The following is a 17837-nucleotide window of genomic DNA, read 5'->3' as shown; positions in this document are numbered from 1 at the left end:
GCTTTATATGAATTCAGGCGGACAAACATAAAATCTAATAGCATTTGTTAGCAGAGCCGCGGGAGCAGAGACGTCCAGAGAGACGGTGACGGACCTGGGCCTGGAGTCAGATCAGGCTGGAAATAACAGCAGTCTTTTACCTAAAATAACTTTACCTGTGACAAGCGAGGCTGGGGGGGGGGCTGTAACATCTGTCCTCGTCTAAAGATCCTGAGCCAGCGTCACGAAGCCGAGTCGCCCTAAATGGGAAGGAGCCGCCTTCATTCGGAGCGCCAGCCGGGTTCCAACGGCAGCATTCCGGCTGTTATCCCGCTCCCCGGCCGTGGAAGCGCGGGGACAGTGAGGATGCTGAATGTCCCATTTCCACAGCTGATCTCACCGACACGTTCATCCATCACTCAGACAGCCTCAGCGGCTCATTAGCGGCTTCATCTGCTCCCAGAGGAACCGGCCGAGGGGGCTTTCGAAAACTCCGTCAATGGATTTTGGAACGTGCTCATTTACTTTCAAAGTCGGAGGACGGGAGGTCAAGGACGTGCGGATTTGATGTGTTGGTGGAAAGCACGTGAAACATTCAGGTTGACGCGAGTGTCAGTAAACAGAAAATCGTCTTCCTGTTTCTCAGTGGAAACGATGAAAAGGCGTCGGCGTTATCCGGCTGGTTGAGCAGCATCAGTCACAGTTAAACAGCCCATAATTGGAGGGTTTTAGGTAATTACCAGTTTATGATCTGTAATTACTGGTATTAACTGCTCCACGAACCTGAAGGTTTTAACCTGGAATATCTGATAATTCCAGTTCCAAAATCGTTCAGCAGCCGTTGTTAGTTTATTATATAGTAATAATATTATGGGCTGCAGCTCTCGTAGACAGGTTTTTTCTTCTGCATCCCTGAATTATTGAGGTCTGGAGCACCAGAACACGTCAGCGTCTACAGGTCTGACGGCCGTTTAAGGTCACCTCTGTCCTCGTCTCGTGTCCCAGATTTGCAGCCCAACATGACCTCGTGGATTTCCACCTGATGACCTTTGGTGCTGTTGCCACGGCGGCAGCCTCCCGCTCCCCCGCTCAGTGGCCCCGTGGCCCCGTGGTCACGGTGCAGATATGATGACTCCATTCCTGCCTGTCCTGTTGTCTTCTGCCTGCTTCTATAAGTCACCCGCCTTTGACATCACACAACATTCATTCCAGAGCGAGTGTTGTTGCCACGGCAACCGTTACAGTAGACAGACAATGTTTTGGATTTGGGCTGCCTGTCTGAACAGAGGAAAATCCGGCGTGATGCTTTTCAAATCCGGGTGCGGGCAGCCGGTGCTCAGGATGAGACAAATTGAATCTGCCTGTAGTTGGAATTCCGGCCGTGAGCGTCTTTTGTGAGCCACAACGCAGCAGAGGGAAAGAGACGTTCTCAGAAAACTGCGCTGACACCCAGAGTCACGGTACATTAAGCACTGAATCAAATAATGGAGATTTGAGCTTCAGATCTGGATCTGAACGACAGGCAGAGCTGGGGGCCACGGTAGCGGTGGGGAGCAGATTTAAGAGCGTCCTCGCCAGTCTCAGGTACCCAAACAAACTTAGCATCACAATGTAAATCACTGATAATAAAGATATGAGGATGAAGGTCATCAAAGGTCATGTGACGACAGTGTTCCAGTCATTGTTGCATCACCTGTTGCTCCAAAAACAAGCTTTGCTTTACTCTTTAAACAGGCTTAATTCTTTCTTCAGAAATATCACATTTATTTATAAAAATCATACAACAGCTTAAAGGTGTTATTTGCCTTAACAAGGGAAACATTAAGCCAGAAATCTTAAAAAGCAATAAATCAAACTTTCAGGTACGGAGGCAACATGAACCGGCTTCACTTAACGAGCCTGGAAAGATTTAGTGTAATTATGGTTTTAAAATAAAGCTGGGGAAGAGGAGTCGTTATTCCTCAGACAATAATAATGTGTTTTAAAGATTAATTGATAACATTTTCACAACTCACGTTGCCAGATTTCTCACCCTGTGTGTGTGTGTGTGTGTGAGTGTGAGTGTGTGTGCACGTACATGTGTGTGTGTGCACGTGAGTGTGTGCACTAACAGCCAGGAATCTGGGAGCATAAATAACTCTTTTAACAAGAGAAAGCAGAACCAAAGTGCTGCTGCTTTCCTAATGTATGCAGGTTTACCCCTGCCCCATTTACCACAGCAGAAGCCTATTAAACGCATGGAAAGAGAATATATTTATCAGTGCTCCGTCCATTATTAATCAGTGCAGAGTTAAAAGTGAATATGTATCAGAGCAGCTGAATAAGGTTGAAACATGGTCTGGATTCTGAGGGCCCCTGTGGGAGTATCAAGAGTGCAAAGCCTTTTCAGCCTAAATCTGAGCAGAAAGAGGTCCAGCTTTCATCTTTTCGCTCTGCGGCCTCAGCGCTCACAAAGCCTGTAATTATACATAGATTTGGAGGGGGTGGGGGGGGGGGGGGGGGGTAGGTTGGGGGGGGGGGGTGACGCCCTGAAATGTGGGCTGAGGATGAGATGGCACAGTTCTGAAATACTGGAGATGTGCAGATGTTTGATTCATGCTTTCCTGCCAGTCACTCAGTGTCCTGGTGCTTTCAGTCGCTCCCTGCAACTCGCTTTATTTATCGATCTCTCTCCCTCTCTCCTCCCTCTCTCCCTCTTTCCCTCCCTCTCTCCCTCCCTCCCTCCCCCCCCTCCCTCCCTCTGTAGCATGTGAGGTGGGCTTCTATAAGCCCATAGCCGGCGATGGCCTGTGTGGTAAATGTCCTCAGCACAGCCACTCAGAGACCCGAGCTGCCCTCTCCTGCCCCTGCGACTCCAGCTACTATCGGGCTGCGGACGACCCCCCGGCGGCTCCGTGTTCCCGTGAGTATCCGCGGAGCTTCCCTGATACGCAGAGGTTACCCCTCTCTCCCCCTCTCTCTCCCCAGGCCCTCCATCTGCTCCCGTCAATGTCATCTCCTCGGTCAACGGCACGTCCGTGCACCTGGAGTGGGACCGGCCGCTGGACACCGGCGGCCGCAGCGACTTGCAGTACAGCATCATGTGCCAGAAGTGCTCGGGGGAGGGGGGGCCCTGCGAGAGCTGTGACTCTCATCCAGGCGTCGCTAGCGGAGGCAAGACGGGGGCGAGCGTGGCGGCCGGGTCAGGAGGGTTGGTGGAGCGTTCGGGCACCGTGGCCATTCGGTTCATTCCCCGCCAGAGCGGCCTGACGGAGCCCTGGGTCACGGTGCTCAACCTGGTCGCCCACTCCAACTACTCCTTCCGTATCCTGGCAACAAATGCAGTGACGCTGCAGAGCAACGAACCTTCGCTTTACGCCATCGCCAACATCACGACGAACCAGGCAGGTAGGGCTCCGCAAGGCGTCAGGATCCACACCGTTCAGACGGCCGCTCCTCTTCCTCCAATGTTCGGAGCCTTTTCTTCATCACTGTGCTCACAATCACACAACAGCTCTGCTAAAACCTCAACAATGTGGAGCAAAGCGCCGTTTAGCTCGGTTCAGTCAGTCGCCCCAGGTTAGAACCCGAGACGCCACCGCTGCGCTGCGCTATGGACTGACGGGTATCCGTGTGCAGATGTGGTGCAGCAGGAAGCTAAAGTTCTCCCCGTCAGCCTCGCTAGGACACGATGCATGGTGAGAAAGCTCGTGCACTAATCTGACCATTTGTGTTCACGCAGCACCGTCTGAAGTGTTAGCAGTGCGCCAGGAGAACGCCAGTCAGAACAGCGTGACCCTGCAGTGGCACGAACCCGACCAGCCCAACGGGGTCATCCTGGAGTACGACATCAAATACTATGAAAAGGTTTGGACGCCTTTAGAACCGCGAGCAAAACAGGAAGCGGAAGCATTGGTTTTAAAATAAAAACATTGCTTCCAGGTCAGACGAGTTGTGGTTGAGGCAGCGAGAAAGTCTCCACTTTACCTGGAGAACAGGAGCGCATTGTCTTCAAAGGACTGTGACTAAGCTGAGGCAATTGTGAATGCAGAGGAGTGGAGGTCGGATAGACTCGGGATAACTTAATCCACCAAGAAGATCCTGCTGGCAGCTGAGCTAATTGAAAGGAAATGGGGGTTGCGAGAGGGAGAGTAAAAAAGAAGATGAGACGCTGCTGATTCCACCTTAGCAAAAGTGACAGTGACAGCGAGCGGCTGGCGGCTGCATAAAACTCATAACAAGCTAATTGCTGCGAGCGTGTGCACGCTCACGTGCGCTCGGCCGGGTTGATGAATGTGTGCAATGATAGAGATCAGCTAATTGCGGAGGGAGCGGCCCGGGAGCAGGCGCTCTCATAGCCAAACATGCAGGATGCTACAGGGAGCGCTGCAGGATTAGCTCGTCTCCCGCGCTGGCATCTTAATCTGGCCTCGCTCTGGGGGCCCCACGCCTCCGGGGGGGTTGGACCGGACAAGTCAGCAATGTGCTTGCTTAAGGGTTCTGTTCTACTGTACTAAACTACTTTGACAGTGAGGGTGGCGGCCGCTACAGGAGAACACTTGCTGAGGATGATAATGAAGACAAAAAGGCTCTTCTTCATGGCGCCCGGCACTTCGTCTTAATTAGGAGCTTATCCTTCCTGAGGATACGGGAATGATCCCCTTATTCCGCTGTGTGGTTGCACCTTGTCCCTGATTAATACAGAACTTATTTCAGATCCATAAAGTTGTCAATTAAGTTGCTGGAAATCTGGCTCTTGTCAGATAAAAGCTTAACTTCTATGAAAGATTCCTTCAAAAGCAGTGAATGAATCCCGCTTTATGGAAATACTCCCGAGCTATAGAATTTCCATTTGATCTGAATAGAGAAAAATGGAAAATCATCTGTCAGCTTGAGCAGATCCGACAGTTTCTCTGGTCGTTACCGGAACCCCACTGTCAGAACATCCTTTTTCATTCTAGTCGGCTTTTCACCTCGTGTCCTCGTGTCGCGCTGCTGGAATCTCTTCATGGAATATCACACATGTAAAAACACACATATATGTATATATCTATGGGGGGGGGGGCTGCTATTGATCTCTTTGGCTCTCTGCTCTGACCTTTAATGCTCCTCTGGGCCGCTGGTCTAACTCTCCTCTCCCACACGCTCCGATCAATATGGCTGCTGTGCCACAGCTGGCAGCATTTGCCAGAAATCCGATGTTGGGAATGTAATTAAAAAAATCCACGACAGTCACCAAACAAGAGAATTCATATCTGTGAGCACGGCGGCAGATAAAATCACCGTTAATTACAGGGCGAGCATGATTGTGAAGCAGGTTTATGTTCTTGTGTAACCAGAAGGGCAGCAGCCTCTCGTGCGCGCGCCTGAGATGTGCACGCTGCTGCGGCCCGCTTTCACTCCTGCTCGTCTTTGCTTAAAAACCCAGAAAAGAGCAGCTCTGCTGGCCGGGTCAGCAGGGCCGTGTTAACGGTGTTAACGGTGTTAACGATGTTAACGGGGCAAGAAGCTCCAGATCTGATCTTTGCTGTGTATCTGCCACAGGACAACGAAGAGCACATTTACTCCACGCTGAAGTCCAAGAACACCACAGCTCGAGTGTTGGGCCTGAAGCCCGGAACCAAGTACATATTTCAGGTTCGAGCAAGAACTTCAGCCGGCTGCGGACGCTTCAGCCAGAACGTGGAAATCCAGACGGGGAAAGCAGGTTAGTTCCACTAAAGCGGCCTCAAAGAGGATGAAAACACCAAATCAGGAGTGGAATAAGAGGAAAAACACAATAATTAATTGCACTAACGGGGCCCTGGAGGCCCAAACGGTCGCAGGGGCTGAAAAAGGGAGGTCCAGAAAGGGACAAGTTTGTGGTTTTCTAACAAAACTCATCAGAGCAGGAACCCACTGCGTGGTCCTGGTCCGCGGGGGCCTGGAGGGGGGGCATCAGAGACCTGGGAGGGTTCCTCCCGGAGGGTTTGGCAGGAACAGTGGGGGGCGGAGGAGACCAGACCTCCTGCTGTTGTCCCAGCACCGGCCTCTGAAGCTGCGTCTCCTCCTCAGCCCGATTGGTTCTGACCCTCAGACCCAATCGATAAGCCCCGAAGACGAGCGGAGGGATTAGTCGGCCATTAAAGGAGGGATGATCACATGATTCATTCCCATGATCTGATCCCTTTTGTTCCCCTCCAGCTCCAAAGCGCTACAGCACCATGAGCATCGTCTGGATCTGCCTGGCGCTGCTGGCCGGCCTCTTCACCTTCCTCGCCATCATCATCTGCAGGAAACGGCAAGGCTACACTTTACCACACTACCCCTCGCTGCTGTGTGTGGAACACTTTCTTACACTATTACTGTCTCTGTGTCGTCTTGCCTGTCGTTAGCACCCACAATGCATTGCAGTTCCTTAGCCACATGTAAAGCTTTCTTCAAGATGTCCGACATGAAAATGATCTTAGAGAAACAGAAAAGAGATTAAGTTAAAGTCGCGTTTGAGAAGCTAAAATGTGACATAATCCCTCGTGCTGGATGATAATAATCTGCATTTAAATCCATAATAAGAGCAGCCACGTGGTTTGAGCGTTAATGCTTTGGCTTCCGTCTTTAGCTCATTTCCAGCAGCCATTTTTACCTGATAGAAGATTTAATTATGTTGATTCATGTCCACTAACTTGGAAGCCAAATGTTCCTGCTTATTCCAGCAGCAGTTTTCATCTCACATCTCTGTAGTCCTGCGCTGAATAATTAATTCTGATTGCAATTAATTAGCTGGTACATCAGTCTGCATTAAGTTTACCCCTCCCAGCCCGTGTGTGTGTGTGTGTGTGTGTGTGTTGTGTGTGTGTGTGTGGGGGGGGGGGTGATCAGAGGCTTTAGAGATGTTATCCAGGAATGACAGAGCGAAGCAGAGATGGATCATCAGTAGCGCTGCTAGCTAACTGATCCTGAGACTGTCGCGGTCCTGCAGCACCTGTGGCTTCAGTCCAGTTGACTCAGGAACTCAGATCTGTGCCACCATCACACACACACACACACACACACACACACACTCCTCATATGAGCCCTACGAGCTCATGCACGGCCGACAGCACTTACAGAAATGTTGCCTCATGTGTCAGACAGCAAATGTGCTCTCACCAGGCTGGAGGTGAGAGCTGGAGCACACACACACACACACACACACACACACACACACACACACACACACACACACACACACACACACACACACACGCACGCGCTTCAGTAGAAATGTGTCCAGTTCATTTGTTTCCTTTAAATTGATATTTAAGGACTTTCCAGGTATTTTAGAATGACCCAAACTCAGGAAGCTGTTGGCAGGACTGAAGCTTCAGGGAGGAACAGCTGGAATCAATCATGGATCATTCTGGACATCACATTTATTAATTATGGTCTGTGGTTCAACTCTGAATGTCCCGTATTCATCACACCACCGTGTGTGTGTGTGTGTGTGTGTGTGGTGTGTGTGTGTGTGTGTGTGTGTGTGTGCGTGTGTGTGTGTGTGTAGACACTGTGGCTACAGCAAAGCCTTCCAGGATTCAGACGAGGAGAAGATGCATTACCAGAATGGTCACGGTAGGTTTGGCCCATTCCTCAGTGACTGGATCCGATCATGTTCCTCAACTGTTTGGCGTTTTCATCCGCAGGTTCTAAAGTTTATTCGTACAGCCGGCGACTGTCAGCCAGCTCTGACTGATTACTGCAGCGTGCAGCTGCATTATTTATTGGCCCCACACACCAGCGACGGGGCCTCAGATGTGATGCCGTTCTCGTTCTCCCACATGTGACCAGATGCTAATGCTGTTTATCTTAGTGTCATTCCCGGACGCCAGGTTCTATATCGACCCGCACACATACGAGGACCCCTGCCAGGCTGTCCACGAGTTTGCACGAGAAATTGAAGCTTCCAGGATCAAAATAGAGAAAATCATCGGTTCAGGTAAAACCATTAATGCTGCTCACACACACACACACCACACACACACACACAGAAGGCACAGCATTCACTGTCAGCTCCACAGCAGACTGTAATAACAACTATAGTAGTAATAAGGTTATTAATATAGATTGATTCACTGGCTCTCTTGGTGGGAAACATATACATGTATTTTTTAATTTGTAAATGTCTTTCTGTGTGTGGCGGATTCAGGTGAGTTCGGGGAAGTTTGTTACGGACGCATGAGGTTGCCGGGGAAGCGAGACATCCCGGTGGCCCTGAAGACCCTGAAGGTGGGATACACAGAGAAGCAGAAGAGGGACTTCCTGGCTGAAGCGTCCATCATGGCTCAGTTTGATCATCCCAACGTCATCCGCCTGGAGGGAGTCGTAACCCAGAGTACGCTAATACGGATACTCACGCTAACGCTCATTTTAGCATCGGGATTATTCAGCACGGTGATGTGAGGCGATGACAGGGATGTAATGACTGATTCAGAATAACTGAGGCAACCAGCAACACGAGGGAGCTTCTTCTTCTACACTCTTGATGCCTCGTGGCACATTTTGGCCTCTCACGGTGTATTTTCTTGCCACAAGGGGGCAGCACATTTGTTATGTTTGATTGAAAGGCGGACACAGTGTAAATCTGACGTCAGCCATTAATGATTGTTTGGCGGAGAAGCACTTTAACTGTTCAATTAACCCGTCAGTCACCTGAACTTTTAGTAGCTTCATCTTTAAATGCTTGACCAAAGTTAAATGTACGTAGACTGAAAACTACAAACTATGTTTCTCTAAAATGTCTCCTTCTTTTGATACGAGTCGTGTTTTTACCATAATCTGGGCAATATTGCATCTGTGTGAGTGGTGTGACTCCTAAAAAACTAGCTAATTAAGCTGGTCAGCCTTGTTGCTGTACCATTAAGTATAATGGCTTCATTAACATAGAAACCCCACAGAGACGTATTATATGTTGGTGTTTATGAATATGCAGGGTTTTTTCTAAAGGTTCCTGTTTGATTCTTCAGGCAAACCAGTGATGATCATCACAGAGTACATGGAGAACGGCTCCCTGGACTCCTTCCTCAGGGTCCGTAACGATGCTCATGCTTCATAAATATGTCTTCATTTGTTTAACTTTTAATAATCCACATTTACTTCAGTCTGATGATAAAGCAAACATCTCTCCTCTCCACAGCCTCAACCGTCCATATCCAGTAAAATATAACTTTAGCTTAACATGATGTCACAATGTCAAACGCTGTTTTGCCTCGATGGAAATATTCGTAATCATCACTTCAGCACCAATCCGTCTTAATTCCTTTATCTTCTCCTCATCTAGATCCAAATCTCTTCTTCTGAACTGTCACCCTTCATCTGCCTTTCGCTGCTTTGACTTCCTGTCTTTCCTCTTCCTGAAGAGACACGACGGCCAGTTCACCATCATCCAGCTGGTGGGGCTCCTGCGCGGCATCGCCGCCGGCATGACTTACCTGTCCGACCTGGGCTACATCCACAGAGACCTGGCGGCCCGAAACATCCTGGTCAACAGCAACCTGGTGTGTAAGGTGTCAGACTTCGGTCTGTCCAGGGTCCTGGAGGACGACCCCGACGCCGCCTACACCACCAGTGTGAGTTTTCACATCCAGGCAAGCATTAATGTAGCACACACACACACACACACACACACACACACACACACACACACACACACACACAGAGGGAGTCGCAGGCAGTGACGGTTCTGCTTGGGGTTCTCTTGAGAGGCTCCTTTAACATTATCATCATCATTTTTGACCCGTTTTCTTCTGAACAACCCACTTTCTCCACATTTCCTCTCAGAAAATTGTGGGTTTGTGTGTTAGTTAATAGACTGTCGACCTCTTGTTGCAGCTCCTGCTGAGCCGCAGCAGGAATCCTCTTTCTGTTTAGCTCATTTATAATTTTAATTTCTAATAATTAGGAGGAACTGTTAAACCTTCCACGTCTGAACAACTGAGACATTCTTCAAAGCAATAGTTACATTCTAATCATCAGCTATGCTAATAAAGATCGATTGAATTAGCGGAATCCCATTAAGACCAGAGCCCCCCCGACGCCTCGCAGCCCCAGACCAGTATGGACCCACCTCGTGTTTGAGGTGTCTCCAGTGTGACTGTCAAAGGTCAATCCCATTTCTGGAGCAGGAGGCGGAGCTGCGACTTTATCTGCAGGTGAAAATGGTCTAAGGTTTGATTGTCTGTGTTAGACGTGACATCCTGGGACCGGGGGCACAGTCGGCCACGATAACCTCCCCAGCGTGAGGAGCTCTCAGCTCCAGCATCTCCACGGGGTTCTGCCGTCCCCCCTCCCCTGCTGGAAGGAGCCGCTCAGAGGGAGAAAAGCCCGCTGAGATCCTCCACTTGCTCTGCAAACACAGAGATTTGTTCATGCTTAAACTCTCAAAAGTCTCCCAGTTTGCAACTTTCTGCTGTGCAGGTGCACATAGAACAGCTGAAAATATTGAAATAAAACATGTGAAAGGATACAAGGCCTCTCCGGTGAAACGGAGGCTTCCACGAGTCCAAAAAACAAAGCTAATAGGATCAGCGTTGCACCATCGGACCACAGAACCAAATCACCCCTGCGATCAACAGCCGAGCGCGGCTCCATATTCAACCTGCCGACGGTGCAGCCTGGCCCCCGTCTGCAGATGGAAATCTGCGGTGAACACATTTATCTGTCACACTCTGTCACAGCGCAGCATTCCGACGGCAGGAAATGAGGTGATTATGTGCAACATCACATCACTAAATGGGAAAAGAATCATAGATGGCGATAGGAAAGATCTTATAGCGTCATTACGGCTCATGCTGAATTAATGGGAGATAATAGCTGAGGATTAGAGTTCTTCACACTCCTGCATCTGAATGCTGAGAGCGGAGCCGCCTCACTGGTGGGGAGGGACAGCAAAGTCACTTTGAAGAAGTTAAAAGAGTCGTGAGACGTGTGGCAGTTTGTAAGAGATGTCGAGGGTCCACTTGGTTTTCAGATGATTCTAGAAGGAGCTCGGCACAGCAGCTGCTTCCTGCTGAGCTTTCCCTACTTCCTGTCTGCCTCCACACCTTCGTCCTCTAAACTGTCTCACCTCTTGTACCCCATCGAGGTGTCTCCTGCAGGGATAGGAACCTGCAGCCTGCTTGTTAGTGTGTCTTTGTAACAGTTATTGGACAGAGACACGGACAGAAAATGATAATTACAGCAAGAGATGAGGCTCAGTCCCGTCCCGGGTCTCCGAGCGGCGTCCTGAGTGGTGAGGTGAAGCCCTGCAGACTGTTCCCGCTCCGAGCGGACCACGGCGGAGGCTCGCGAGTCTTTGAAGATGGCGGAGAACTTTGCATGAAAACAGCAGGGATGGAATAAAATAGAACATCTGCATGTCTCCGACAGGGCGGGAAAATTCCGATCCGCTGGACGGCCCCGGAGGCCATCGCCTTCAGGAAGTTCTCGTCCTCCAGCGACGTGTGGAGCTACGGGGTGGTCATGTGGGAGGTGACCTCGTACGGAGAGCGGCCATACTGGAATCTCACCAACAGAGACGTGAGTTGTGTGTTTTTAGGCTGAGTTGTGTGTTTTTAGGCTGAGTTGTGTGTTTCCAGGTGCAGCATCCTGTTTACTTGAGGGTCTTTTCCAGTTTTCGTGTGTATTCCTTGGAACACTGATGCCAGCAGTCTTTTCCCAACATGACTGACGCTGTGGCGTTAATCAATAAATTGCAGTCAAATGTTTGACAGTGCATATTGACTTTGCTGTAATTAATTTAACGGGCTAAGTGATGCGTTCGCTGTCGCACTCTGGGGCTCCGCGTGCAAGAGTGGACCACCCGGCAGGAAGGATTTAACCCCGTTAGCTTCTCTGGGCTATTGAGGAGCAACTTCTCCACGTTCATGAGGGATTCAGGGAGGTTTTATGTGTGTAATATTGTAATCTGTAGTTCTGCTTGACATGGGCAGGTGATTAAATCTGTGGAGGAGGGCTACAGGCTGCCCGCCCCCATGGGCTGCCCTGCCGCTCTGCACACGCTCATGCTGGACTGCTGGCAGAAGGATCGCAACGAGAGGCCCCGCTTCTGCCAGATCGTCACCGTTCTTGACAAGCTAATCCGCAATCCAGAGAACCTGAAGTCGATGGACACGCTCCGCAGGTGGGTGGGGGTCACGGCGGGCTGGCAGCTCTTTGGGACAGTTCTCCAACATTTCTTCAACTTTTCGTTCACGTCGTCAGAAGGCGAAGCTGCAGAGTAACGGGCTCCTGTGGAAGTGACTCTGCTCTGGACCTGTGTGGCTCAGAGAGGGGGGGGGGGGGTGTTGCTCCATGTATTCATCTACCCAAAGCAGCCCCCCCCTCCATCATTTTAACTGATATTGATTTTCTGCCCGGGCTACTAGCATTACAGACGTCCCTCCGCTCGGCCGCCGCGCTCCTTCCTCACTTTTGAGTCTTTTCTCATCTTCAGACTCCCTCCAAATAACGTTTATCCCCCCATTCATTTTCCTCACCCCTTCAGTTTAAACAGCCCCCCCCTGATGGAGAGAGCCATGCCCGACCTGAGCAGCTGTAACTCCGTCAACGAGTGGCTGGACACCATCAAGATGAGCCGCTACAAAGATCACTTTGCAGCAGGAGGGTATCACACACTGGGACACGTCATAGGGATGAACCAGGGGTGAGTTAGCAAAGCTTGAGTTAGCAGGCTTACAGTTTGAGTTAGCACCCAAACTGCTGCTGACCGTTGTTTTCTGTGGCCCGTCGGCTGAATTTAGGAGGTTTTTCTGTGCACGTGTCTTGCAGAGACATCCAGAGACTCGGTGTGACGTTGATGGGCCACCAGAAGAAGATCATGACCAGCGTTCAGATGATGAGGGCACAGGTCCTCAACAAGAGCGTGCCGTCCGTGCACGTATAACCACTGAGGTCTCCTTCCTCCGACGCTTCTAGAAGGTCCTTAAAGGACCGTGTGGAATTCAAGGTCATCCGATAAAGGCAGGAGAACTTTGCAAGACTTTTTCTTTGAGGAGAACATAATGTGAAAGGTTTTAACTACAGAGCAAGTACACATTCTTTACAGTCTGCCCTTTCATATTTGATTTTTTTTCCCCAACAAATTGTTATTTTTATTTTTTGTTTTGTAACTGGAAGGACTGCCTTAAATACCACAAATTAGCTTCATTTTATTATCGGCAAAGAAATAATTTATCGGTCAGGGAATCTGTGGGAGAATTATCATTTCCAGGACGGGGCAGTTGGACGAGCACACGCGAGCTGACGGGAGGTTGTTGGTGAAGGAGGACGACGCTCACGAGCAGCCTGAGAACGGCGCCCCGGTCGGGAGCAGCGAGACAGGGCTCACCCCAGTTGCCAGATCGTCTCCACGGCGGAGAAGACCTATTTCACCCAAGGCTATTAATACCAACACCAGGCACAATCCTCCGCTGTCCACCCGTGATGAATGACCCCGGGGGCCCCCCCGGCCCTCCGCCCAGTTTGACGCTGCGCGGCGCACAACTTCTGTAGCCGGGAGACGTGTCCGATTAGTTCAAGTGCACTTTATTCTACAATCTCTCTGTGTTGTAAAGACTCTGCAGCTGTGCCGCAACTGGAGCCACAACGTTACAAAATTAGCTGTGAGGCAGGTTTACAGAGGCAAAGGCCAGAGCACACACTATAAAAGAGTCTAAAAATAGCATTAAAGACACATAGCTGATGGCAGAACACACACATCACTGGCAACAGGTTCCTCCATCATCCACCATCTGCATCTGCAGCCTGATTTCATTTCTACTTATTTATACATTCTAAGGCAAATTTTATCTAAAACTGTATGATTAAGTTTAAAGGTGCAATTTGTAGCAGATTTTTATTAGTTTAAGCTAAAGACAGAGGTTGTGACATAAGCATTTATGGAAGAAACAACAGATTTTGACTGTGTTATGAGCTCGAAAACATCGGCAGCTTCAACTGAGCCAACAAAGCAGAGAAATTCCTCCTGATTTCAGGGAGTCCGAAGGAAATCATGGATTCTCTGAGTGAGCAGCGACAGTATGTTCCCAGTGTTGGAGGTGGCGGGGGCGGTGGCGGTGGCGGGGGCGTTGGCGGTGGCGGTGGCGGTGGCGGTGGCGGTGGCGGGGGCGGGGGCGGGGGCGGGGGCGGGGGCGGGGGCGGGGGCGGGGGTGTCGTTCTGGTCTGAGCGGCAGGGACTCGCCCCTGTGCTGACCTCGGACTCCAGGTCCGTCCCCCCTCTGACCTCCAGCCATGTTCAGCTACCGATTCTGCTCTCAGGGATCCTGTCACACAGTCAGGATCCAGGCCAACATGGGCGAAGCGCTCAGTTGCCATGGCGACAACCAAAGATAATTACAGTCCGAGGTATTTACTGATTCAGAGCAGAGCTGTGAACTCTGACCCCTGCTTCTGTCTGCACTGTACAAACTGCACCTTTAAATTTAGCAGAGATATATTTTAAATTAAATTAAATTAAATTAAAGCTAATAAATGGATCTTTCTTTAAAGGGACAGTTCACCTAAAAATCAAAAAGGATTCACGTGTGGAGAGAAAATATCTGCAGATTTCTATAATATAATGAGACATTGTTGTTTAATAATATATATTTAAAAGTAAACAGCTGTTTACCGTAATAATGGGACGACTATGAGTACACTCATATAGAAGTTCTGAGGTTCTACTCAGAACCAATTGCACCCAAGAGGGGCTTTCTGGACCAAAACGGTTCCATTCAGAACCCCTAACCTGTTTGCCCAGAATTTTTTTTTTTTTTTTTTTACTCATTAAAATTTATTTTCATCAGTATTCTAAGCACTGTTTATAAAAAATGATGCATGGCTACACGATATATTTCACAGGTTCTTCACAGGTTCCAGAAAAAGTCCGAAATAAAAACATTTTTCTGGGTTCTGGGTCCAACTGAGAAGGTTCAGCTGGTTTAGGTTAGATCCTGGTTTTTGTTTCTTGGAGCAACAAAGGTGAGTTTTGAACGTCACCACGAACGTCACCTTTATTTCTAAGAGTGTACTTTCATCGGGGGGGCGTGGCCTTCTCACCTGACACGTCCGATTCTGTCGGGATCTTCATCACTCAACTTTAATGAAAAAGACACCTGAAACTCTCACAAAAAGTTTATAAAATTATAAAAACTATTTTATTCAAGAGTTTATCGGCACTTTAGGCACTAAAACGCTGGTTTTGTTTCTCCGGAACACGTTTTCGTGACGCACATCAGGCTGCGCGTTTCCTGTTTCAGATCCAAAACTCTGCTCTTCTCAGCATTTTTTAGTCAGAACAAAAATGCAGACTTCCGCAGTAAACAGCCTGTTTGGGAGGATGTTCCTCTTAAGGGGCCCCCGCCGACCGAGGCCCCCCAGGCCCCGCCCATCACGCCCTCACGTCACTCATTCTCACCCTAATTTTGGATTTTCTCTCCATTTTTAAACGTTTGAACTCACCCGCTTTGCTACCTCTCTGCTTTGAGCTGCATGCAGTGAATTATGGGACATGGTGGGGCGTGAGGGGCGGTGACAGTTAAGGGGGGGGGGGGGGGCGTTTGGGGCCCCCGCTGCACGTCTGACAGCTGCAGGACCTTAAAGGAACACAGCTGATGGTTGCTGGAAACATCTCACCCCTCCCTCATCCTGACAAACCGTGTTTATAGCCTCTCACCAGTTCCTCACAGAGGGTTTAAAGCATAGTAATCAATCATCCATCATCAATAAAGGGTGATGGATGCAGTTCTAATTAACACGTTTGATTTGTAGCAGTTTGATGGGGAAGATTCCTCTCAAGAATTGGGTGTTTGGCCTCAGTGTGGCCACGACGATTTAGTGCAATAAATGACATGCAACACGTGCATTTGGGGACTATAGTTCATATAAGCTACACGGACTGTAAAATAAAGTGTTACTTCTGAGTTCATGTCAGGACACTGGTTGCCTCAGTGTTGCTGAAGCGGTAGAGAAGAACATGTAAAGTAGAATGTTTGTATGACGACTCCATCCTCTCCTCATTCTGAGCCCCCCAGAAGCCCCCTCTAGATGATCGATGTCTGTTTTTACTAGAAAACGATGTATCGTTGTGGCATTTCACACTCGCTTTCAAAAGATGTGTTCTCCTTATTTTCTAGGATGCTTCTCAACACTGGACTTGAAGTGAAAAATCCAGATTTTATAAAGTCCCAATCGGTTTTTGCTAGATGATTTTTAATGCATTCAGCCAAGTTCGGTCACGGGGGGGAGGAGAAAAGAAAACCCGCTTTATTCACGTCATTATTTATTCATGGTCATTCGTTTCCCAGATAATACAAGTTTTTATTACAGCTGATCAACCGTCTGTCGCTAATGATAAATGTACAAACTGTCCATAAATACACAATAAAGGAACGTTTGTCTGTATGTGACTGCAAAAGTGCTTTTTCTGTTTCCACACACGTGTTCCTGAACGCAGCAGTAGGATCACCTCTCAAGACTTCCATTTTATTGAAGGTGATGAAGACGACAGAGGAAAATGTCTGCTCACTCTTGTTGTGTTAGCGAACTCGTACAATAAAACTGCGTTTGGAGCTGATGTGTTAGAGCTGAAACGCGAGTGCGTCGGCCTCCTCAGGTGACACGCCAGCGTTCCTCCGCAGCAGGAACCCTCGTCTGCAATCATCACAGGTTCCCACATGTTCCAGATGTTGCTGTCATCCACTCTGACTGACAGCTGTCAATCAGCACAGCAACATACAGGAGGAGGCTGAGCAGCACTGGTGACGCCAACTTTAGCACCATTAGCATCATTAGCATCATTAACGAGTTTAATGATCAATATTTCCATCTTCCATCGAGACTTCAAGCTCGTCTCCTGTGACATTTATTGTAATTATATTACAACTCAGATGAGGTAGAAATGAGGAAAACCTGTTTCTCCCAAGGTTTCCTCCCACTTCCTGGTCCATTTAACCCCCCCTCCCTACCTGCCCCCGCGGACTCGTGCTCGTCTCCTGCGTGTTCTGACCTTCTGTAACGTGAATATTTGCATTATTTTAATAAAATATAAAAATGATCCACTGACCTCTGCTGGGGTTCTCTTTGACCTTCGCGACCCCCCCCCCCCCCACACACACACACATCACGAGGTCCACCCGCTAACGATGGTGACGTGCTTCGGACAGACAGTTGAAAAAATAAATAAATACATTTGAAAATAAAATAAATCGAAAATAAGTGAAAATGCTGCTGAACTGTGTGATTAAGGGAAACGGACTCATTTCACCGGCTGCTCCCCCTCCCTGTTCTCCGAGGGGAGGAGCTCTGACCCGGTTCTGACCCGTCTGCACAAGTGTCCTTCCTGTCACCTCGGGGTGGGGGGGCTGCAGCAGATAATCCTGCCCCCTCCTCGGTGAAAAAGGACCTAAAACAACATCATTAATCTCATCACTGAGGCCGCGTTGCTTTGTTGCCACCCTGTCCCCCGCCCAATTATCAGCCCCCTGCCCCGTCCCCATGGCGACGCCGAGTTCTGCCCGCGGTTACCGGACGCTGACGGCGTCCTCCGATTGCCTGCGGTGATGTGATGGTCCGCTCTGTCTTTGGATTAGAACACTGAAGCACATAAAAGAGCAACAGGAACCTTCAAGTCACAATAAAGGCTTAGAACTGTGTGTGTGTGTGTGTGTGTGTGTGTGTGTGTGTGTGTGTGTGTGTGTGTGTGTGTGAGGAGGGAGATGTTGTAATCCCACCATAACATTTCTCCACGTAAACAACGGTGAGCCAAACAGAATCGTCTCTGGGGACGTTCGTCCGTTCGCTCGCCAACAAAATCGAGAAAATCTTTCAGATCCTTTAAAAAAAAAAAACCTTCAGAGAAAAATGAAGAATTCCTCACTGAGAATTTTACT

The 17837-nt window shown here is 49.1% G+C and overlaps 1 protein-coding gene across 4 annotated transcripts in view; it reads left to right on the top strand.

Moving 5' to 3' along the window:
• epha8 (eph receptor A8) overlaps positions 1 to 13017 on the top strand; it is a 42935-nt gene extending 29918 nt beyond the window's left edge. Inside the window, exons 7-20 of one of the 4 annotated variants that reach the window (XM_057030622.1) lie at positions 2726 to 2881; positions 2947 to 3366; positions 3701 to 3825; positions 5503 to 5665; positions 6142 to 6274; positions 7478 to 7545; positions 7784 to 7909; positions 8120 to 8305; positions 8937 to 8998; positions 9330 to 9557; positions 11338 to 11487; positions 11901 to 12091; positions 12455 to 12613; positions 12739 to 13017. In XM_057030622.1, coding sequence (XP_056886602.1) covers positions 2726 to 2881; positions 2947 to 3366; positions 3701 to 3825; positions 5503 to 5665; positions 6142 to 6274; positions 7478 to 7545; positions 7784 to 7909; positions 8120 to 8305; positions 8937 to 8998; positions 9330 to 9557; positions 11338 to 11487; positions 11901 to 12091; positions 12455 to 12613; positions 12739 to 12853 — 2282 coding nt within the window. In that variant the 3' untranslated portion in view covers positions 12854 to 13017. The remainder of the gene's footprint in view (positions 1 to 2725; positions 2882 to 2946; positions 3367 to 3700; positions 3826 to 5502; positions 5666 to 6141; positions 6275 to 7477; positions 7546 to 7783; positions 7910 to 8119; positions 8306 to 8936; positions 8999 to 9329; positions 9558 to 11337; positions 11488 to 11900; positions 12092 to 12454; positions 12614 to 12738) is intronic. The other 3 variants (XM_057030625.1, XM_057030623.1, XM_057030626.1) reach the window with 3 other exon arrangements.
• The last annotated feature ends 4820 nt before the right edge of the window (positions 13018 to 17837 follow it).

The sequence above is a fragment of the Takifugu flavidus genome, chromosome 4 (assembly GCF_003711565.1).
Source record: "Takifugu flavidus isolate HTHZ2018 chromosome 4, ASM371156v2, whole genome shotgun sequence".
NCBI lineage: Eukaryota > Metazoa > Chordata > Actinopteri > Tetraodontiformes > Tetraodontidae > Takifugu > Takifugu flavidus.
This window is presented reverse-complemented; position numbering and strand designations above follow the sequence as displayed.